This window comes from Halichoerus grypus, chromosome 11 (assembly GCF_964656455.1).
Source record: "Halichoerus grypus chromosome 11, mHalGry1.hap1.1, whole genome shotgun sequence".
NCBI lineage: Eukaryota > Metazoa > Chordata > Mammalia > Carnivora > Phocidae > Halichoerus > Halichoerus grypus.
The window spans coordinates 52,968,113-52,984,089 of NC_135722.1; the positions used below are offsets into that span (position 1 = coordinate 52,968,113).

At 41.5% G+C, this 15,977-nt stretch overlaps 1 protein-coding gene and 1 pseudogene across 2 annotated transcripts in view; one reads left to right on the top strand and one right to left on the bottom strand.

Annotated features, from left to right (window-relative positions):
* Nucleotides 1-15,527, top strand: part of PAAF1 (proteasomal ATPase associated factor 1) — a 42,716-nt gene extending 27,189 nt beyond the window's left edge. Inside the window, exons 7-12 of one of the 2 annotated variants that reach the window (XM_078058532.1) lie at nucleotides 520-714; nucleotides 5,296-5,387; nucleotides 6,768-6,883; nucleotides 9,035-9,117; nucleotides 11,533-11,615; nucleotides 13,104-15,073. In XM_078058532.1, coding sequence (XP_077914658.1) covers nucleotides 520-714; nucleotides 5,296-5,387; nucleotides 6,768-6,883; nucleotides 9,035-9,117; nucleotides 11,533-11,615; nucleotides 13,104-13,166 — 632 coding nt within the window. In that variant the 3' untranslated portion in view covers nucleotides 13,167-15,073. The other variant, XM_036119511.2, reaches the window with a different exon arrangement.
* Nucleotides 13,783-14,541, bottom strand: LOC118552845 (tetraspanin-3 pseudogene; annotated as a pseudogene).
* Nucleotides 15,528-15,977: the final 450 nt, after the last annotated feature.

Genomic DNA, 15,977 nt, shown 5'->3' on the forward strand with positions numbered 1-15,977 from the left:
TGAGCCACCCAAGTGCCCCTTTCAGTCTTCTTATACTTCCTGTCTTATGTCCAGCTTTTTTTCAGTTATAAGGGGAAGCACCTGGGAGAAATGGGGCTACTGTCTCTTGGCCAGACCAGAAGTCACATCTTTTTTTAAGATTGGGAGATTAATCCTTTCAGTTAGTTCTCAGTGGAAGCAATAAGACAGTGACTTTCATACTGAACTAAGATGTCTTCTTAATTTTTATTTAAAACACATGTTTTAAAGCCAAAATTAAAACTGAAAATCACTGTTCTAGGACACTCCACTAAGAAATCCAAACCTTTTTCCATCTCTGTCTCTAAGGGCTAGTCTTTGAACCATTGGGGAGCAAGGACTCTGTTCTGTTTTTCTAGCACTTGAACTTGCCCAGTATATAGTACATATCCAGTACACGTTTGTGAAGCACTGGAGTTATTTATGCCGATCCATCTTCTCTGCTCTTGTAGTTCCTTTACCACCCATTCCATCTTAGGGGCTTTTTTTTTCTCTTGCCAGGTATTCTGGATACAGCCATTGTTGATCGGGGGAGGAATGTGGTGTCTGGTTCTCGAGACGGGACAGCACGACTTTGGGATTGTGGGCGCTCAGTCTGCCTGGGAGTCATTGCAGACTGTGGTTCTTCCATTAATGGAGTGGCTGTGGGTGCTGCTGACAACTCCATAAACCTTGGCTCCCCTGAGCAGACGCCAAGTAAGTTGATAATGATATGTTGAGCTTGTTTTGTTTCCTTAGGAACCTTCAGTGTTTGCCTTAGCTTCTCCTTTTCTTCCTCATCTTTCCTTGCTTTTTGGCTGGTATTTGTATTTTCACCATAAGTTTAATATTTAATGCATATCTACTATGTTTCTATTGCTTTGGAATCTACAGAGGAAGTATATGTCATTGTTAACTACATTTGAGTAAGTACAATCTAGTTTAGCAGATGAGACTGATGCCTATAAAAAACAAAAGAATTTTAGCTGAAACAACTTAATAATTCTTAATGCAAGTAAAATAGTTTTGAGTATTTCATATTTTAGGTTAGTGTAGATGAGAAAGGTGTCACAAAGAAGTTGACTTGAACCTTGGAGGATGAATTTGAGTTGAATAGACAAGAATGAGAAGGATGGGAGAATGGGAGCTGGGGGTAGGGCTAGGGGCAGTTCACATTAAAATAGTTTGGAGTTGAAATTGACTGTTGGGTAGAAACATATGTTTGGCTGGGTCAGAGGTTGGATTAAGAGTAGTAGTAGTGGGGGGCGCCTGGCTGGCTCAGTTGGTAGAGTATACAACTCTTGATCTCTGAGTTTTAAGTTTGAGCCCCATGTTGGGTGTAGAGATTACTTAAGAAAAATCTTTAGGGGCAGGGCCACCTGGGTGGCTCAGATGGTTAAGTGTCTGCCTTCGGCTGGGGTCATGATTTCCAGGTGCTGGGATTGAGCCCCACGTCGGGATCCCGGCTTAGAGGGGAATCTGCTTCTCCCTCTCCCTCTGCCTCTCTCCCTGCTTGTGCTCTCTTTGTCTCTCTCTCAAATGAATAAATAAAGTCTTTAAAAAAAAAATCTTTAGGGGCACTTGGCTGGCTCAGTCAGTGGAACGTGTGACTCTTGATATTGGGGTTGTGTATTCAAGCCCCATATTGGGTGTAAGGTTTACTTAAAAATAAAATCTTTAAGAAAAGACTTTATTTTTTAGAGGAACTTTAGGTGTACAGCAAAATTGAGCAGAAAGTGCAGTTTTTGGGGTGCCTGGGTGGCTCAGTTGGTTAAGTGTCCAACTCTTAGTTTTGGGTCAGGTTGTGATCTCAGGGTCATGAGATTGAGCCCCATGTCGGGCTCCACGCTCAGTGCAGAGTCTGCTTAAGGATTCTCTCTCGGGTGGCTGGGTGGCTCAGTTGTTAAGCGTCTGCCTTTGGCTCAGGTTGTGATCCCAGGGTCCTGGGATCGAGTCCCACATCGGGCTCCCTGCTCAGCGGGAGGCCTGCTTCTCCCTCTCCCACTCCCCCTGCTTGTGTTCCTGCTCTCGCTATCTCTCTCTCTGTGTCAAAAAAATAAATAAAATCTTTAAAAAAAAAAAAAAAAGGATTCTCTCTCTCCCTCTCCCTCTGCCCCTACACCCGCTCACACTTGTGTGTACACCCTCTGCTCCAGACACCCTCCCTGATTATCAGTTTTATCAACATCCCTCACCAGAGTGGTATATTTGTTACAACTGATAAACCTACATTGACATATCATTATCACTCAAATAATTTATATTAGGTTCATTTTTGGTGTTGTACATTCTATGGATTTGGACAAATGTATAATGACATGTATCTATTATAGTATCATACAGAAGATTCACTGCCTGAAAAATCCTTTGTGCTGTACCAATTCATCCCTTCCTCTCCTATAACCCTTGGCAAACAATGATATTTTTACTGTGTCCATGATTTTGCCTTTTCCAGAATGTCACAGTTGGAATCATAAACTGTGTAGTCTTTTCAGATTGGTTTCTTTTATTTAGTAATAAGCATTCAAGGTTCCTCCATATCTTTTTATGGCTTTTTAGCACTGAATAATATTCCATTGTCTGGATGTACTTCGGTTTATTTATCCATTCACCTGCTAAAGGACATCTTGGTTGCTTCCAAGTTTTGGCGAATATGAAAAAAGCTGCTCTAAATATCTCTGTGCATGTTTTTATGTGGACATATGTTTTCAACTGATTGGGGTTAATTTTGCGCTTGACTTTTGACACACTGTAAGTTCTCTCCCGTCTTAAACTTCCCATGTGGGTGTAGTGTGGTCCAAGAACTAAAACTATTGCTGACCACCAGATGTTCCCTGAACTGTCTTTGGAATTAATAGGATGAGTCTTTTTCCCAAAGTGTGATACATGTGCAATTAGTGATAAACAAGATAATTTCAGGCAGTACACATCTTTAATAGTTATATATTTAACACACACACATTTTACTTCAAACCTAATATATCCCACAAATATTACTTAAAACAAGGTTAAGTTTTTTGTTTTTTTTTTAAAGATTTTATTTATTTATTTGACAGAGACAGTGAGAGGGAACACAAGCAGAGGGAGTGGGAGAGGGAGAAGCAGGCTTCCCGCAGAGCGGCGAGCCTGATGCGGGGCTCAATCCCAGGACCCTGGGACCATGACCTGAGCCGAAGGCAGACACTTAACGACTGAGCCACCCAGGCGCCCCAACAAGGTTAAGTTTTTAAAAATTCGTTGATTTAAAGTAATTTTTTTTTAATATTTTATTTATTTATTTATTTGTCAGAGAGAGTGCGCACAAGTAGGGGGAGCAGCAGGCAGAGGGAGAAGCAGGCTCCTCACTAAGCAAGGAGCAGGGAGCCCCATGGGGATTCGATCCCAGGCCCCCAGGATCACGACCTGAGCCAAATGCAGACACTCAACTGACTGAGCCACCCAGGCATCCCGATTTAAAGTAATTTAAATGAAAATATATGTGTATATATATATATATATATTTTTTTTTAAGATTTTATTTATTTATTTGAGAGAGAGAGGGAGAGCAGAGAGCCCGACTCGGGGCCTTATTCCAGGACCCCGAGATCATGACCCGAGCCGAAGGCAGATGCTTAACTGACTGAGCCACCCAGGTGCCCCTGTACTAGTCTGCTATAATCCATTCTCCTCAGAGCAACCATTTGTTGTCATTTAAAAAAAGCACAAATCAAGTCATCTTGCTCTCCTTTGTCCCTACTCTTCTCCAGTGACCTCCTTTTATACGTATATTAAAATCCTATCCCCTTCACTTGGCTTATCACAAACACACTTTCTGACCTCTGTATTCCTTTACGGCTTCATGTCATACTGCCCATACTTCGCAAAGCTCTTTGCACGACTAGTTTCTGGTTACCATTCAGGTCTCAGTTGAAAAGTGGCCTCCATGGGGTTTTCTTTTTTTTTTTTAAAGATTTTATTTATTTATTTGACAGAGAGAAAGATAGCCAGAGCAGGAACACAGGCAGGGGGAGTGGGAGAGGGAGAAGCAGACTTCCTGCTGAGCAGGGAGCCCAATGTAGGACTCGATCCCAGGACCCTGGGATCATGACCTGAGCTGAAGGCAGACGCTTAACGACTGAGCCACCCAGGCGCCCCTCCATGGGGTTTTTTAAAAGATTTATTTTTGGTGGGGGCAGAGGGAGAGAGAGTCTTAAGCAGACTCCACGCTGAGCGCAGAGCTGACGTGGGGCTCGATCTCATGACCCTGAGATCACGACCTAAGCCAAAATGAAGAGTCGGATGCTTAACTGACTGTGCCACCCAGGTACCCCTTCATGGAGTTTTTTTACAGTTAAAGTTTAAATTTAAAATTACCTTTCCTCACTCAGCCTTCCACCATCTACTCACTATTGATTAGATTTTCCTGTTTTATTTCCTTTGTGGAATTCATCACTGTCTGAAAATATCCTGTTTGTTTATTTACCTATCCCACTATTTCCTATTTCCACTAGAATTCTTGAGAGTAAGGACCCTGTCTGTATATTACTATTTCCTTAGCACATAGAATAGTGTCTGATACATAGTAGACCCTCATTAAAGATTTGTTTAGTGAATGAATAAATTTCATTTACTCCAGACCGTAAGAGCCTTGAGGTCAGAGACTGTTTTGTTCAACATTGTACCCCTGCTCCTAATACGGTATCATGTCACATTGCAAAGGACTTAATGTAGTAAAAGTTACCCTTTTTATTTTATTTTATTATTTGTTTTTAATTAACTTATTTAGAGGCACCTGGGTGGCTCAGTCAGTTGACCATCTGACTCTTGGTTTCTGCTCAGGTCATGATCTTGCGGTTGTGGGATCAAGCCCCGTGTTGGGCTCTGCGCTCAGTGTGGAGTCTGCTTCAGATTCTTTCTCCCTCTCCCTCTGCCCCTCCCCATGTGCACTCTCTCTCTCTCTCAAGTAAATAAATAAAATCTAAAAAAATAATAATAACTTATTTTATTAAGTAATCTGTTATCCCTAACATGGGGCTTGAACTTATAGCCCTGAGATCAAGAGTTGCATGCACTACCAACTGAGCCAGCCAGGTGCCCGAAAGTCACCCTTTTAAATTATCAGTTCTGTGAGTTTTGACAAATGTGTACAGTCATATAAACAATACAAACAGTCAAGATATAGAACATAATAAAAGTTTTTTTAAGTTAGTATGTTAATCACTAACAAGAATTCAGTAAACAGCTATCAGGATCTGTGCTTTCTGGCACTGCCAGCTGATCAGCCTAGCCCGTTGTTGACATGGTTTATCTGTCATGCAGGTGAACGGGAGGTTGGAACAGAGTCGAAAATGCTGCTATTGGCACGGGAAGATAAGAAACTTCAGTGCTTGGGACTGCAGAGCAGGCAGCCGGCAAGTGGTTCCTCTAAGACTTTTGAACTCTGGGGCATCCTGGATCACTCTGATTTTTGGAAAGGGGTTTTGGAAACATTTCTGCTTGCTCCCTGTGTTCACCTTTTGAGAAAGCTGCAGGAGTAAGGGGCAATAGAGTGTAATGATTAAGAACATGGAATTTGGAGTAAGGACAACATTCATGTCCTAGCTCTTCCACAATGGCTGTGATATTTAATAGGTTACTTAACCATTCTGAGCCTCAGTTTCCTCATCACTAAACTGGGCATAGTAGTACTCACCTTGTAGGATTATATGATGAGGATTAAATGCTCTACTTCTTTGTGACCTTTAAGTCACTTCCTCTCTGGGCCTTAGTGTGCTATGTATAAAATGATGAGGTTGTGTAGATTCCCTTCCATATCCAAGGTAACATGAAGAAATTCTGAGTCAAGGACTCATGCATTCAGGGCTCTTGATCAATTAGTGACCAAAATGTCTTTTATGGAAGAATTAGTTGAATTTTCTTCCTTCTGCCTCTGAGGTTTTGCTGAGCACACTGTACTCTTCATTAAGCCCGGAGTTCCCTGGGATTTGATTTTTAAAATTTCTTTCCAGCTCCTGTCAAACTCACCCAGACAACTTTAATGATTTGGTTTGGCCACAGGTTTTGTATTTTCATTTCTCCTTGTTACTTCATTATTCTAGTGATGTTTCCATTTTCAGAAATGACATTCCAGGAACATCACTCTTTCTGATTGTATCACCTCTGCACTGCTTTTCCTTCTGAAGGGAAATCACAGGTTTTGTTTGTTGGGCCAGGTTTGGTTTTTTTCTTTCCTTTTTAGAACATTTGAGGGAGAAATGATCAGATTGAGCTAACAGTAGAGAGTAAATAAAAATCTGATGATTCCTTTTTTTCAGGCACATGGGGAGAATTCTAATTCTTTAAATTGCCACTTTATTTAAGCTTGTTTCTTTTCCTACATAGAGTCTCCCTTCAAAAGGTTGTCAGCAGTGACATGAAACAAAATTTAAATGTGTGAATTGCAAGTGTTTCTCAAATGGAGGGTTGTAATGAGAAGCGGGAGGAGAAAGATGTTGGGTACTGAGGGTCCTGTGAGTCAGTGTGTTGAGGGGCAGTAGTCTGAAAACTGCCGCCTCTTCTGGGTGTGGTCGTACATACACTGCCGAAGTCCTTGGGGAGCCTCAGGTTCCCAAATTCCTGGAATGGGTTCCTCCTCAGTCGTTGCTGAGTACTTTGTTTAGATGCAGAGTGCTTAAAGGGAGAAGAAAGAAAATGTCTCTAAAAATGGGAAAATTTTCTTTTTTTTGGTGCCTGTTTATTTCTGAAAACAAGTTAATCTTTAAGCAGCAGTTTTGGCTCCTGCTTATTCCCAGGTGTTCCTCTTTGTTGGCTCAGATGCCTTCAACTGCTGCACTTTTCTCTCTGGCTTCTTGCTGTTGGCTGGGACACAGGATGGAAACATTTATCAGCTGGACGTGAGGAGTCCAAGGTGAGTCACCATTCATTTGCATGATGCAGGTCTTCTACAGAGTGGAAATTTTTATTAGCTTTAACAGTGATTTAGCATGGCATGTAGATGACTGTTGAATCAAGGGTATATTTTTCCATTTATAAAGGTTTTCCGGTGTGAGTTGTCTGATTATTCTTATTATTCCTGGAATCGTATTAAAAGGTAATTTGATTCATGCTGTCATGATTGTCCTATTGTAATGATGACTTTGGAATCTAAGCTTAAATAATGAACTAACATTTCACTTAAAATGATTGTATAGAACTTTTAATTTTAAGGAGCTCAGTAATTTTCTCAGTGGTATTAAATCTGGGTTGGCCTAAGATTGATCATTTTTAGTTCAAGTAAACCAGCTGTGTTTCTTTGTTTGGCTTTGATCATAACCTGTCTGAAACAGGCTTTATTCTGGTCTTAAAGATACCCAGAGAGAATAACACAACCTCTCCATCCCAGGATTTAACTATTTCTCCAATTCTGTCCCTTCCTCCTTCCATTTCTTTTCTTTTGTTCAGTTGACATTTATTGAATGGCTTTTGTGGGGACCAGACATTGTGTAGGGCACTGAAAAGCAGAAATAAAAGATACAGATTCTGCCTTAGAGGCACTTGGAGTCTAACAGTAAAGATGGGCAAGTAAAAGACGTTGGTGATACAGTGTGATCGGTGGACTGACAGGACTCTACACAGGAATTTGAGAAAGCACTGAGGAGAAGAAAGAAGAAGGTGGGACTGCTTCTCCAAGGAAATGAAGCTTTAATTGGATCTTGTCCAGTAGGAAGTTACCAAATGAAGAGAGGGGTCTGCCCTAGGTAGAAGAGCGTATAGAGAAGCGTGAAAACGTGTGGAAGTATGGCACTTTCAGGGATCCTTGAGTAGTTCAATATGACAAATACATACCCTGCAGGCAGGGTAGCAGTGAGAAGTGATGCCATACAGGAAAAGAACTTGCATAACATCCAAAGGAGTTTGGACTTTATTCCAAGGGCAGTAAAGAAATTCCAGTGAGCGGGTGCCTGGATGGCTCAGTTGTTAAGCGTCTGCCTTCGGCTCGGGTCATGATCCCAGGGTCCTGGGATCAAGTCCCGCATCGGGCTCCCTGCTCAGCAGGGAGCCTACTTCTCCCTCTCCCGCTCCCCTTGCTTGTGTTTCCTCTCTTGCTGTCTCTCTCTGTCAAATAAATAAAATCTTTAAAAAAAAAAAAAGAAATTCCAGTGAAGGGTGACTAGCTTATACCATTTCTTCCATAATTTAAATTACTTTACTTTTGTTCTTGTTTTTGCCTCTGTGGAGATTCAGGGAATCTCTGATCGCTATTAGAAAATCAGCCGGGTCGCCTGGGTGGCTCAGTCAGTTAAGCATCTGCCTTCGGCTCAGGTCATGATCCTGGGGTCCTGGGATTGAGCCCCATGTTGGGCTCCCTACTCATCGGGGAGTCTGCTTCTCCCTCTTCCACTCCCCCTGCTCATGCTCTCTCTCTCTCAAAGAAATAAATAAAATATTTTTAAAAAAAAGAAGAAGAAGAAAATCAGCCTTACAGGGGCACCTGGCTGGCTCAGTTGGTAGAGTGTGCAACTCTTGATCTCGGGGTCATGAGTTCGAGCCCCACGTTGGGTGTAGAGCCTACTTAAGATTAAAAAAAAAGAAAGAAAATCAGCTTTACATATATATTAAATTGATTCTCACTCACCTTTCTCTTTCATTTCAGAGTCCTGACATTTGTAGTATCTCACAACTGTCTTTTTTTAACTCTCACAACTGTCTTTTTTTTATTCTCGCAACTGTCTTAATTCTGTCTGTAAGCAAAACAATTAACATATTGTTAACATTGTGGTATCTTAAACTCTGTCAGGCCTCCCCTAAAAACTGGAGTTATTGGTGGTGACTTAGTTCATTCAGCTCAATGACCTGTTTAGTTAGAGACATGTTTAGATTCACTTCACTCCAAGGTAGTTTTGAGTGATTTCCTGGATTTACCATTTAAGGATCTTGCCAGGAAAGAAACTATATGAATGTTTAATCTCTGTCCACATTTGTCCTGTTTGCTTTTGTGTGGTTAGTACTATATGTTGAATATAGTCAAGTGTTGCTTGAAGAAAAAAAGTACAATTGCCCCCTTTTCTTTGAATTCCAGGGCTCCAGTACAAGTCATCCACAGATCAGGAGCACCAGTTCTGTCCCTCCTGAGTTTCAGAGATGGATTCATTGCTAGCCAAGGTGGGTCCAGGGGCCCCTTGACAAAGATGGCTTCCTGTAGTTCATTTAAACATAGGGTTAGGGGTGCCTGGGTGGCTCAGTCTGTTAAGCATCTGACTCTTGATTTCACTCAGGTTGTGATCTCAGGATCGTGAGATGGAGCCCCGCGTCAGGCTCCATGCTGTGTGGAGCCTACTTAAGATTCTGTCTCGTGGGACGCCTGGGTGGCTCAGTTGGTTGAGTGTCTGACTCTTGATTTCGGCTCAGGTCATGATCTTGGGGTTGTGAGAATGAGCCCCGTGTTGGACTCCATGCTGGGCGTGGAGCCTGCTTGAGATTTTCTCTCCCTCTCTCCCTACCCCCCCTTAAAAAAAAAAAAAGAGTCTTTCTCCCTCTGCCCCTATCCCCGCATCCCACCCCTACTCCCCCATTCATGCCCCCTCTCTCTCTAAAAATAAATAAACATAGGTTTAAATGCGTGATCTATGGTGGGGCTAGGGGCATGGTCCTCCATGATATTTCGGCATATTGTATTTATCATATAGTGTTTATCACTCTACACTGTGATTGTCTATATCTCCTCCCAGTGCAGACTCCTTGAAAGTAGTGACTGTGCCTTATTCATCGTAATATAACTGTTTTCAGAGGATGAAACTAAGACCAATAAAAGAAAGTTACCAGGAGCCACATTTCAGTTGAATATAAGTAAGAGAGAGCTGGCATTTTAGAGAGCACTACTAACTTGGGATGGAGAAGCATAGGCTGGTTGGCTACTCTGCAAGGTGTTGTGAAGGGAATTTAGTACTAGTTTAGAAGTTGGATATAGATGATCTTTGAGGTCCTTTGGAACTCTTTCACTAGAGAGGAGATTGAAATTGCCAGATTAAACAATTTTGAAACTTTTTATTATGGAAATCGTCGAAGAAGATACAAAGGTAGAGAGAATAGCATAATGAACCTGATATACCCATCATCTAGCTTCAACTATTACCAATTTATAGCTAATCCTGTTTCATCTTGTTTTACACATTTCCTTATAATCCCCAACCATTGTAATATTTTGAAACATATCACAGACATTGTATTATTTCACCTGTCAATATTTCTATAAGTATTTCTAAAAAATAATAATTCTTTTATTTAAAAGATGATTTTTGGGGTGCCTGGCTGGCTCAGTTGGTAGAATGTGCAACTCTTGATCTTGGGTTGTGAGTTTGAGCCCCATGATGAGTGTAGAGATTACTTAATAAAGTGAAATTTAAATTAAAAAAAAAAAGATGATTTTTAATAATAATACGAGAAAGGATAAGGTCTTCCTGTATGCTGCTGGTTGGGGGATAGATTAACAGATAAAATAAAATTAATTAACATGGGTGCCTGGGTGGCTCAGTTGGTTGGGCGACTGCCTTCGGCTCAGGTCATGATCCTGGAGTCCCGGGATCGAGTCCCGCATCGGGCTCCCCGCTCAGCAGGGAGTCTGCTTCTCCCTCTGACCCTCCCCCCTCTCATGTGCTCTCTCTCTCTCTCAAATAAATAAATAAAATCTTTAAAAAAAAAAAAATTAATTAACAGTTGTTTTTGACAGCAGTTTTTCAAATTTTAAAAAGCTTGAAAAGGTTAATTAAATTAAAAAAATTTTTTTCCTGGATTCTTTACAAAGTCACAATGTTGATACAGAAAAACTTTATGCATAAAGATAATTCTTTTATGCAGTATGCTCTCAAACATGTAAAATAAAAATTTGCACAAAAAGGATTGGAAAAATACATAAAGATATTAACAGTAGTTATCTTTGAGTGGTAGATTGAGTGATTTTTTTTTTACTTCTGTTTCTTTGTTTTTAAAGTTTTCTTCAATTAGCATGTACTATTTTTATATTAAGTACAACAATAACAAAAAAAATTACCTTATTCAGCAGTTTACAGATCATCCCAAGTCTCTCATTTGTCCATGGTCTTTTAAGAAAATTAAGTTTAAAAATAAATATACTTTTATTTTCTTGGTGTAACAGCTTTGCTCCTTTGCCTCATGTATCTGGTCAAGTTTATAGATTGGAGAATAATTTGGGAGCACATTAAAACATTTATATAGACAATTCCCTGTTAAAAATCATTGTCCAGGGTAAGTTTGCAATCAGATGTATAAGCCTGCGGTTGCTTGCTCCGTGCCCTTGGCAGATATTGCTAATCAAAGACAGCCCTTCTTCCCACTGAGCTTGTAACTGTCCTTCAAATCCTCTAACCCGGCATTCAGGCAGCCACTGTAGATCCTCATATCTGACCCACATAATGAGACCTGTTTGCCATTTTGGGTCTTGGGATGATCTTCTTCAGGCTCGTGATGTACAGAAATAAACTAAAATACTGATTTTTTTTTTAAGCCTCTTTGTGTGCAGCTTTTTCTTTAGTTATCTAAATTTTTCTTTTTGACTTTTAGGTGATGGAAGCTGTTTCATTGTCCAGCAAGACCTAGACTATCTCATTGAGCTCACTGGGACCGACTGTGACCCTGTGTTCAAGGTACAGGCCTGAGAGGCACCTAGGTGATTCTCACCTGAGATCTAGGGCTTTTGAGGGGACTGAATCCAGCTACTTTGTGGGCATTCCGGAAGATAAAATACTTACAGATGCGATAAAAGGAAGTGAGAATTTTGAGTCAGAAGTGATTTCACCACTTTTTAGCTCTAGGAACTTGAAAAATCATTTCACCTCCTTAGTCTGTCAATTCTTCTGTAAAATGAAAGTATTAATGAGATAATGTATGTGAAAAATAGTTGTAAATTTTAAGTCTTCTACAAAGATTAGCTGTCATTATTATTATTATTTAAAGTTCAAGACTGGTTATCTCATTGGATTAGAAAGAGAAAAACAAAAGGGGAAGTAATATTTATTGACTAGACATTGTGCTGGATGTTTTACATGTATCATCTTATTTCATTGTTACTATTCTTGAGGTATAAGTATTATTATTTATATTGTTTTTATAATGTAAAAGTTATACAGCTAATACATACCTATAAAAATTCAAACAATACAAAATTATACAGACTTTAAAGTCCCCTTTAAGACCTTTTTAGTTCCACTCTTCTTTCTAGAAGTAACTAGCATTAACAGTTCAGCATGTATCTTTCAAGACTGTTTTTGGAGAATTTGCACTTACATCTTTGTGTTTATGTATTTATGTAAATAATATAGTTTTATCTTTAGTTTGTGCATAACTGAAATTCTATATGTATTGTTTTGTTCTATGACTTTTTTTATTAACATCTTAGAGCTCTTTTCAGATAAATGCATATAGATCCACTTCATTTTTTTTTTTTTTTTAAAGATTTTATTCATTCATTTGAGACACAGAGATACAGAGAGACAGAGAGAGAAAGCATGAGCAGGGAGAGAGGCAGAGGGAGAGGGAGAAGCAGGCTCCTCGCTGAGCCAGGAGCCCGATGTGGGGCTCGATCCCAGGACCCTGGGATCATGACCCGAGCTGAAGGCAGACGCTTAACCATCTGAGCCACCCAGGCGCCCAGATCCACTTCATTTTTAAAAATTCCTGCATAGTGTTCTATATTGTGAATTAACATACCATTTTCATTTTATAAGTGAGGAAACTGGAGTCCAGGGTGGTTGAGAAAGTTGCCCTAAATCATGTAGGTACACATTAGCAAACCTGAGATGAAGCTACCTCCAGAATTCATGCTTCTTCCACTAAACTAGTGGTTCTTAACCTTTGAGTCTCAGGCTTTTTCTTTTCTTTTTTTGTTTGAGGGATGATACAGACTTTACTGAATTAGGTTTTTCTATTTAGAACTGAGATCTCATCTACATACTGTTTTGCTGGTCTGCATGAGTACATTAATCCTAATGAGTTTAGATTTATGATGAGTGGGCTCAATCATACAACAACATACACACACACACAAATTGTTTTTAAAAAGTAGCACATATGTTATGTTCCTATAAAGCCAGTTTTTTTTTTTTTTTTTAAGATTTTATTTATTTACTTGACAGAGACAGCGAGAGAGAGAGCACAAGCAGGGGGAGTGGGAGTGGGAGAAGAAGGCTTCCCGCTGAGCAGGGAGCCCGATGTGGGGCTCGATCCCAGGACCCTGGGATCATGACCTGAGCCGAAGGCAGACACTTAACGACTGAGCCACCCAGGTGCCCCTATAAAGCCAGTTTTGATTAAAAACCTCTACTTTTCAAAAATCAGTCTGATTTGGAAGATGAACTGTTTTGGTCATTTTGTACAGTGCTATATTATTGAACTACAATATATGTTTTTTAAAAGGACACTGATGAGGGGCACAATCTGATATTAACTTTAACCTTAGCTGGCTTCCCCCTTCTCTCCCCAAAATCCCTTGGCCAAGAGTTCTCCGTTGTGAAGACTGAAAAGACCCAGTGATAGCTTTGGCAGCAGTCCTATTACTGCACGGAAGTAAGAGAAGCAGGCCCAGGTCCTCACTTCATTCTCCCACACTACGGAACTCACAAATGGTTCCGAAATGAGAACATTCACTTTCGTACCTAAAAACTTAGAGACGTGGGGAGTCAGATAGGAGAAGGGAAAAGAAAATCATAGGTGGGCACACGAAGAGCCAAGCTGCTCTGTCCAACACCTGTGTAATGTGTGGTTTAACTACTAAAAGTAAACCTGCTTGATTCACCTTCCAAATCAGAACAAGGCTAAAAAGCTCAGAGTTGCGTTTTCTCCTACGCTAGGTTCCAGTGGTGAGGAGCTCGGAAGCAGGATCTCTGCTCCTGCATAATATGCCGCATGCACACAGCATGTCTAGCAGCTGAAGAGCTGCACCTTCCAGCACTGCCCAGATAACATGCACCGTGACTTTTGATCGCTTCTTCACTCCTAGAGCTTCACATCCTTCAGTATGGAGGTCAGAGGAGTGGGCCAGCCTGCCATGATAGCTGCTGGCTGTCTCTCTGCTGCAGCTGAGAGGGACACTGTGGTTTTTGGTTTCTTTGAACCAGTCCCTATTATTCCAGTCTGACTAGTTGGTTCCGTTGTAGTGTTGGTTCCACTGTAGGTCTTACACACTTTCTGAATGCTCTGATCAACCTCATTTTTCCACCTTTGCACTGTAAATGTATCCCAAAACCACTACAACAGCTTCTGTAACAAAAACCAAGAGTAGGATGATGACAAACATGGCAAGTCTACGGCAGCTTTCCCAGATTGGGGCACAGTAGCCAGTCAGCCCAAAAGTGGAAAGCGGGGCTCCACAGCGGTGATCATTATGGCAGGGACGAGAGGGTGCACATCTTCAATGAAGTGGTCGTAGTCAGCATAAGTGAAGAAGACGTGGGCTCCCACACAGCCTAAAATGCCAGCATGCCAGCTCCCCCGCCACCCCCCCGCCACCCTGGACAGGAGGTTCAGAAACTCCAGGAGTCTTGGGAGGGGGTGATGCCGCGCTGGGCCAACCATGGTACTGGCAGCCTACTGACACCATGCGCTCACCAAGCAAAGTGGCAGTGGTGGTGGAGCCTCCCACTGGGAGCTGCGTAGTCTCGGTGCCACCCACCGCAGCCCCTGGTGCCGTCGCGCAGCCCCAGCACGTACCTCGCTCCTCCACGCAGCTGCAGCCTCAGACTTCTCTGAGAAGTCGACGAAATCCTCCTCAGACAGGCACATATTGAGAACTTCTTTGAATATAATTTTACAAGGTTCAGGGATACGCCAGCCCATCTATGGATCACCTCCTTTCCTAGGTCCAGACCCTCGGCCCTCAGCTATGCACCACACTAATGGGCCTGCTCTCTACTTGGCTAATTAGTTTCTCTGTTCTGGACTCATAAGTGCCGTGGATCCTAGCCAGCTATACCTTCCATGGATCTAATTCTTCTCTTGTCTTTGGAGTCAGCAGAGCTTCTTAGACTCACTTGTACTAATGGGGATCAATAACAAGGCTCTATCTGTTTGAAATGGAAGACTCCCAGGCTTCCTTTGAGCTGTGAACTCTTGTGTTCCAGGTTGCCACATGGGAGAAGCAGATCTACACATGCTGTCGAGATGGTCTTGTGCGACGCTATCAGCTCTCTGATCTCTGACTCCTTGGAAAAGGATTCCCAGTTAATGAAAAAATTGGCCCTAATCGACAAAGAGCAAAATAATCATCAGTCCTTCTCAAGGACCATGGCCCCTTATTGTTTGGGGCACCCTTTGGAAGTCACAGAAAATCAGCTGCATTGGCCCATGTGGAAGTATCATTCCATGACAAGACCTACTGTAAACTGAAGAAGAAGCTCACACATGCTCCCTATATACACTCACCCCAACAGCACAGGGCAAGGATATGGATGCTTACAGTTTGATCTCACACCATTGTGTTAAGTGTTTACAAGGATCAGAGGACTAAAGCTTGTTCTCTGAAGGAAATAAAGAGAATGTATTTGGAGTCTGAATTTGAAAAACTTTGTTAAATATTCTTACTCCAGCAAAAAGCCATTCAAGTTGATGGAACTCCTTTCTCAGGCACTTCCTGTTGGCCTGGCCATAGAGAAAGACTGCTTGTTAGCAGTAACTATCCCTTAAGCAGCAACCTGGGAAATGTTCTTATACAGGTAGGGAAGCCCACTGTCTCAGTTTTCCTTGGTCTGAGGGGTTTTCTGCTACATGGGACTTTCAATCCTAGGCAAAGTGATATGGTTGACTGGTCCATGTACAGGTGATAAAGTTGAATCCAGTCATTGTAAAAGCAGTGGCCATCCGAGTGTGGTCTCTTAACAGCCATATCAGTATCACCTGGGAACTTGTTAGAAATAGAAATTCCTAGGCCCCACCTCAGCCCCAAATCAGAAATTCTCTGGGTAGAGCTGGCCAGGTGATTCTGATGCATGCTACAGTTTGAGACCTAGAGGAAG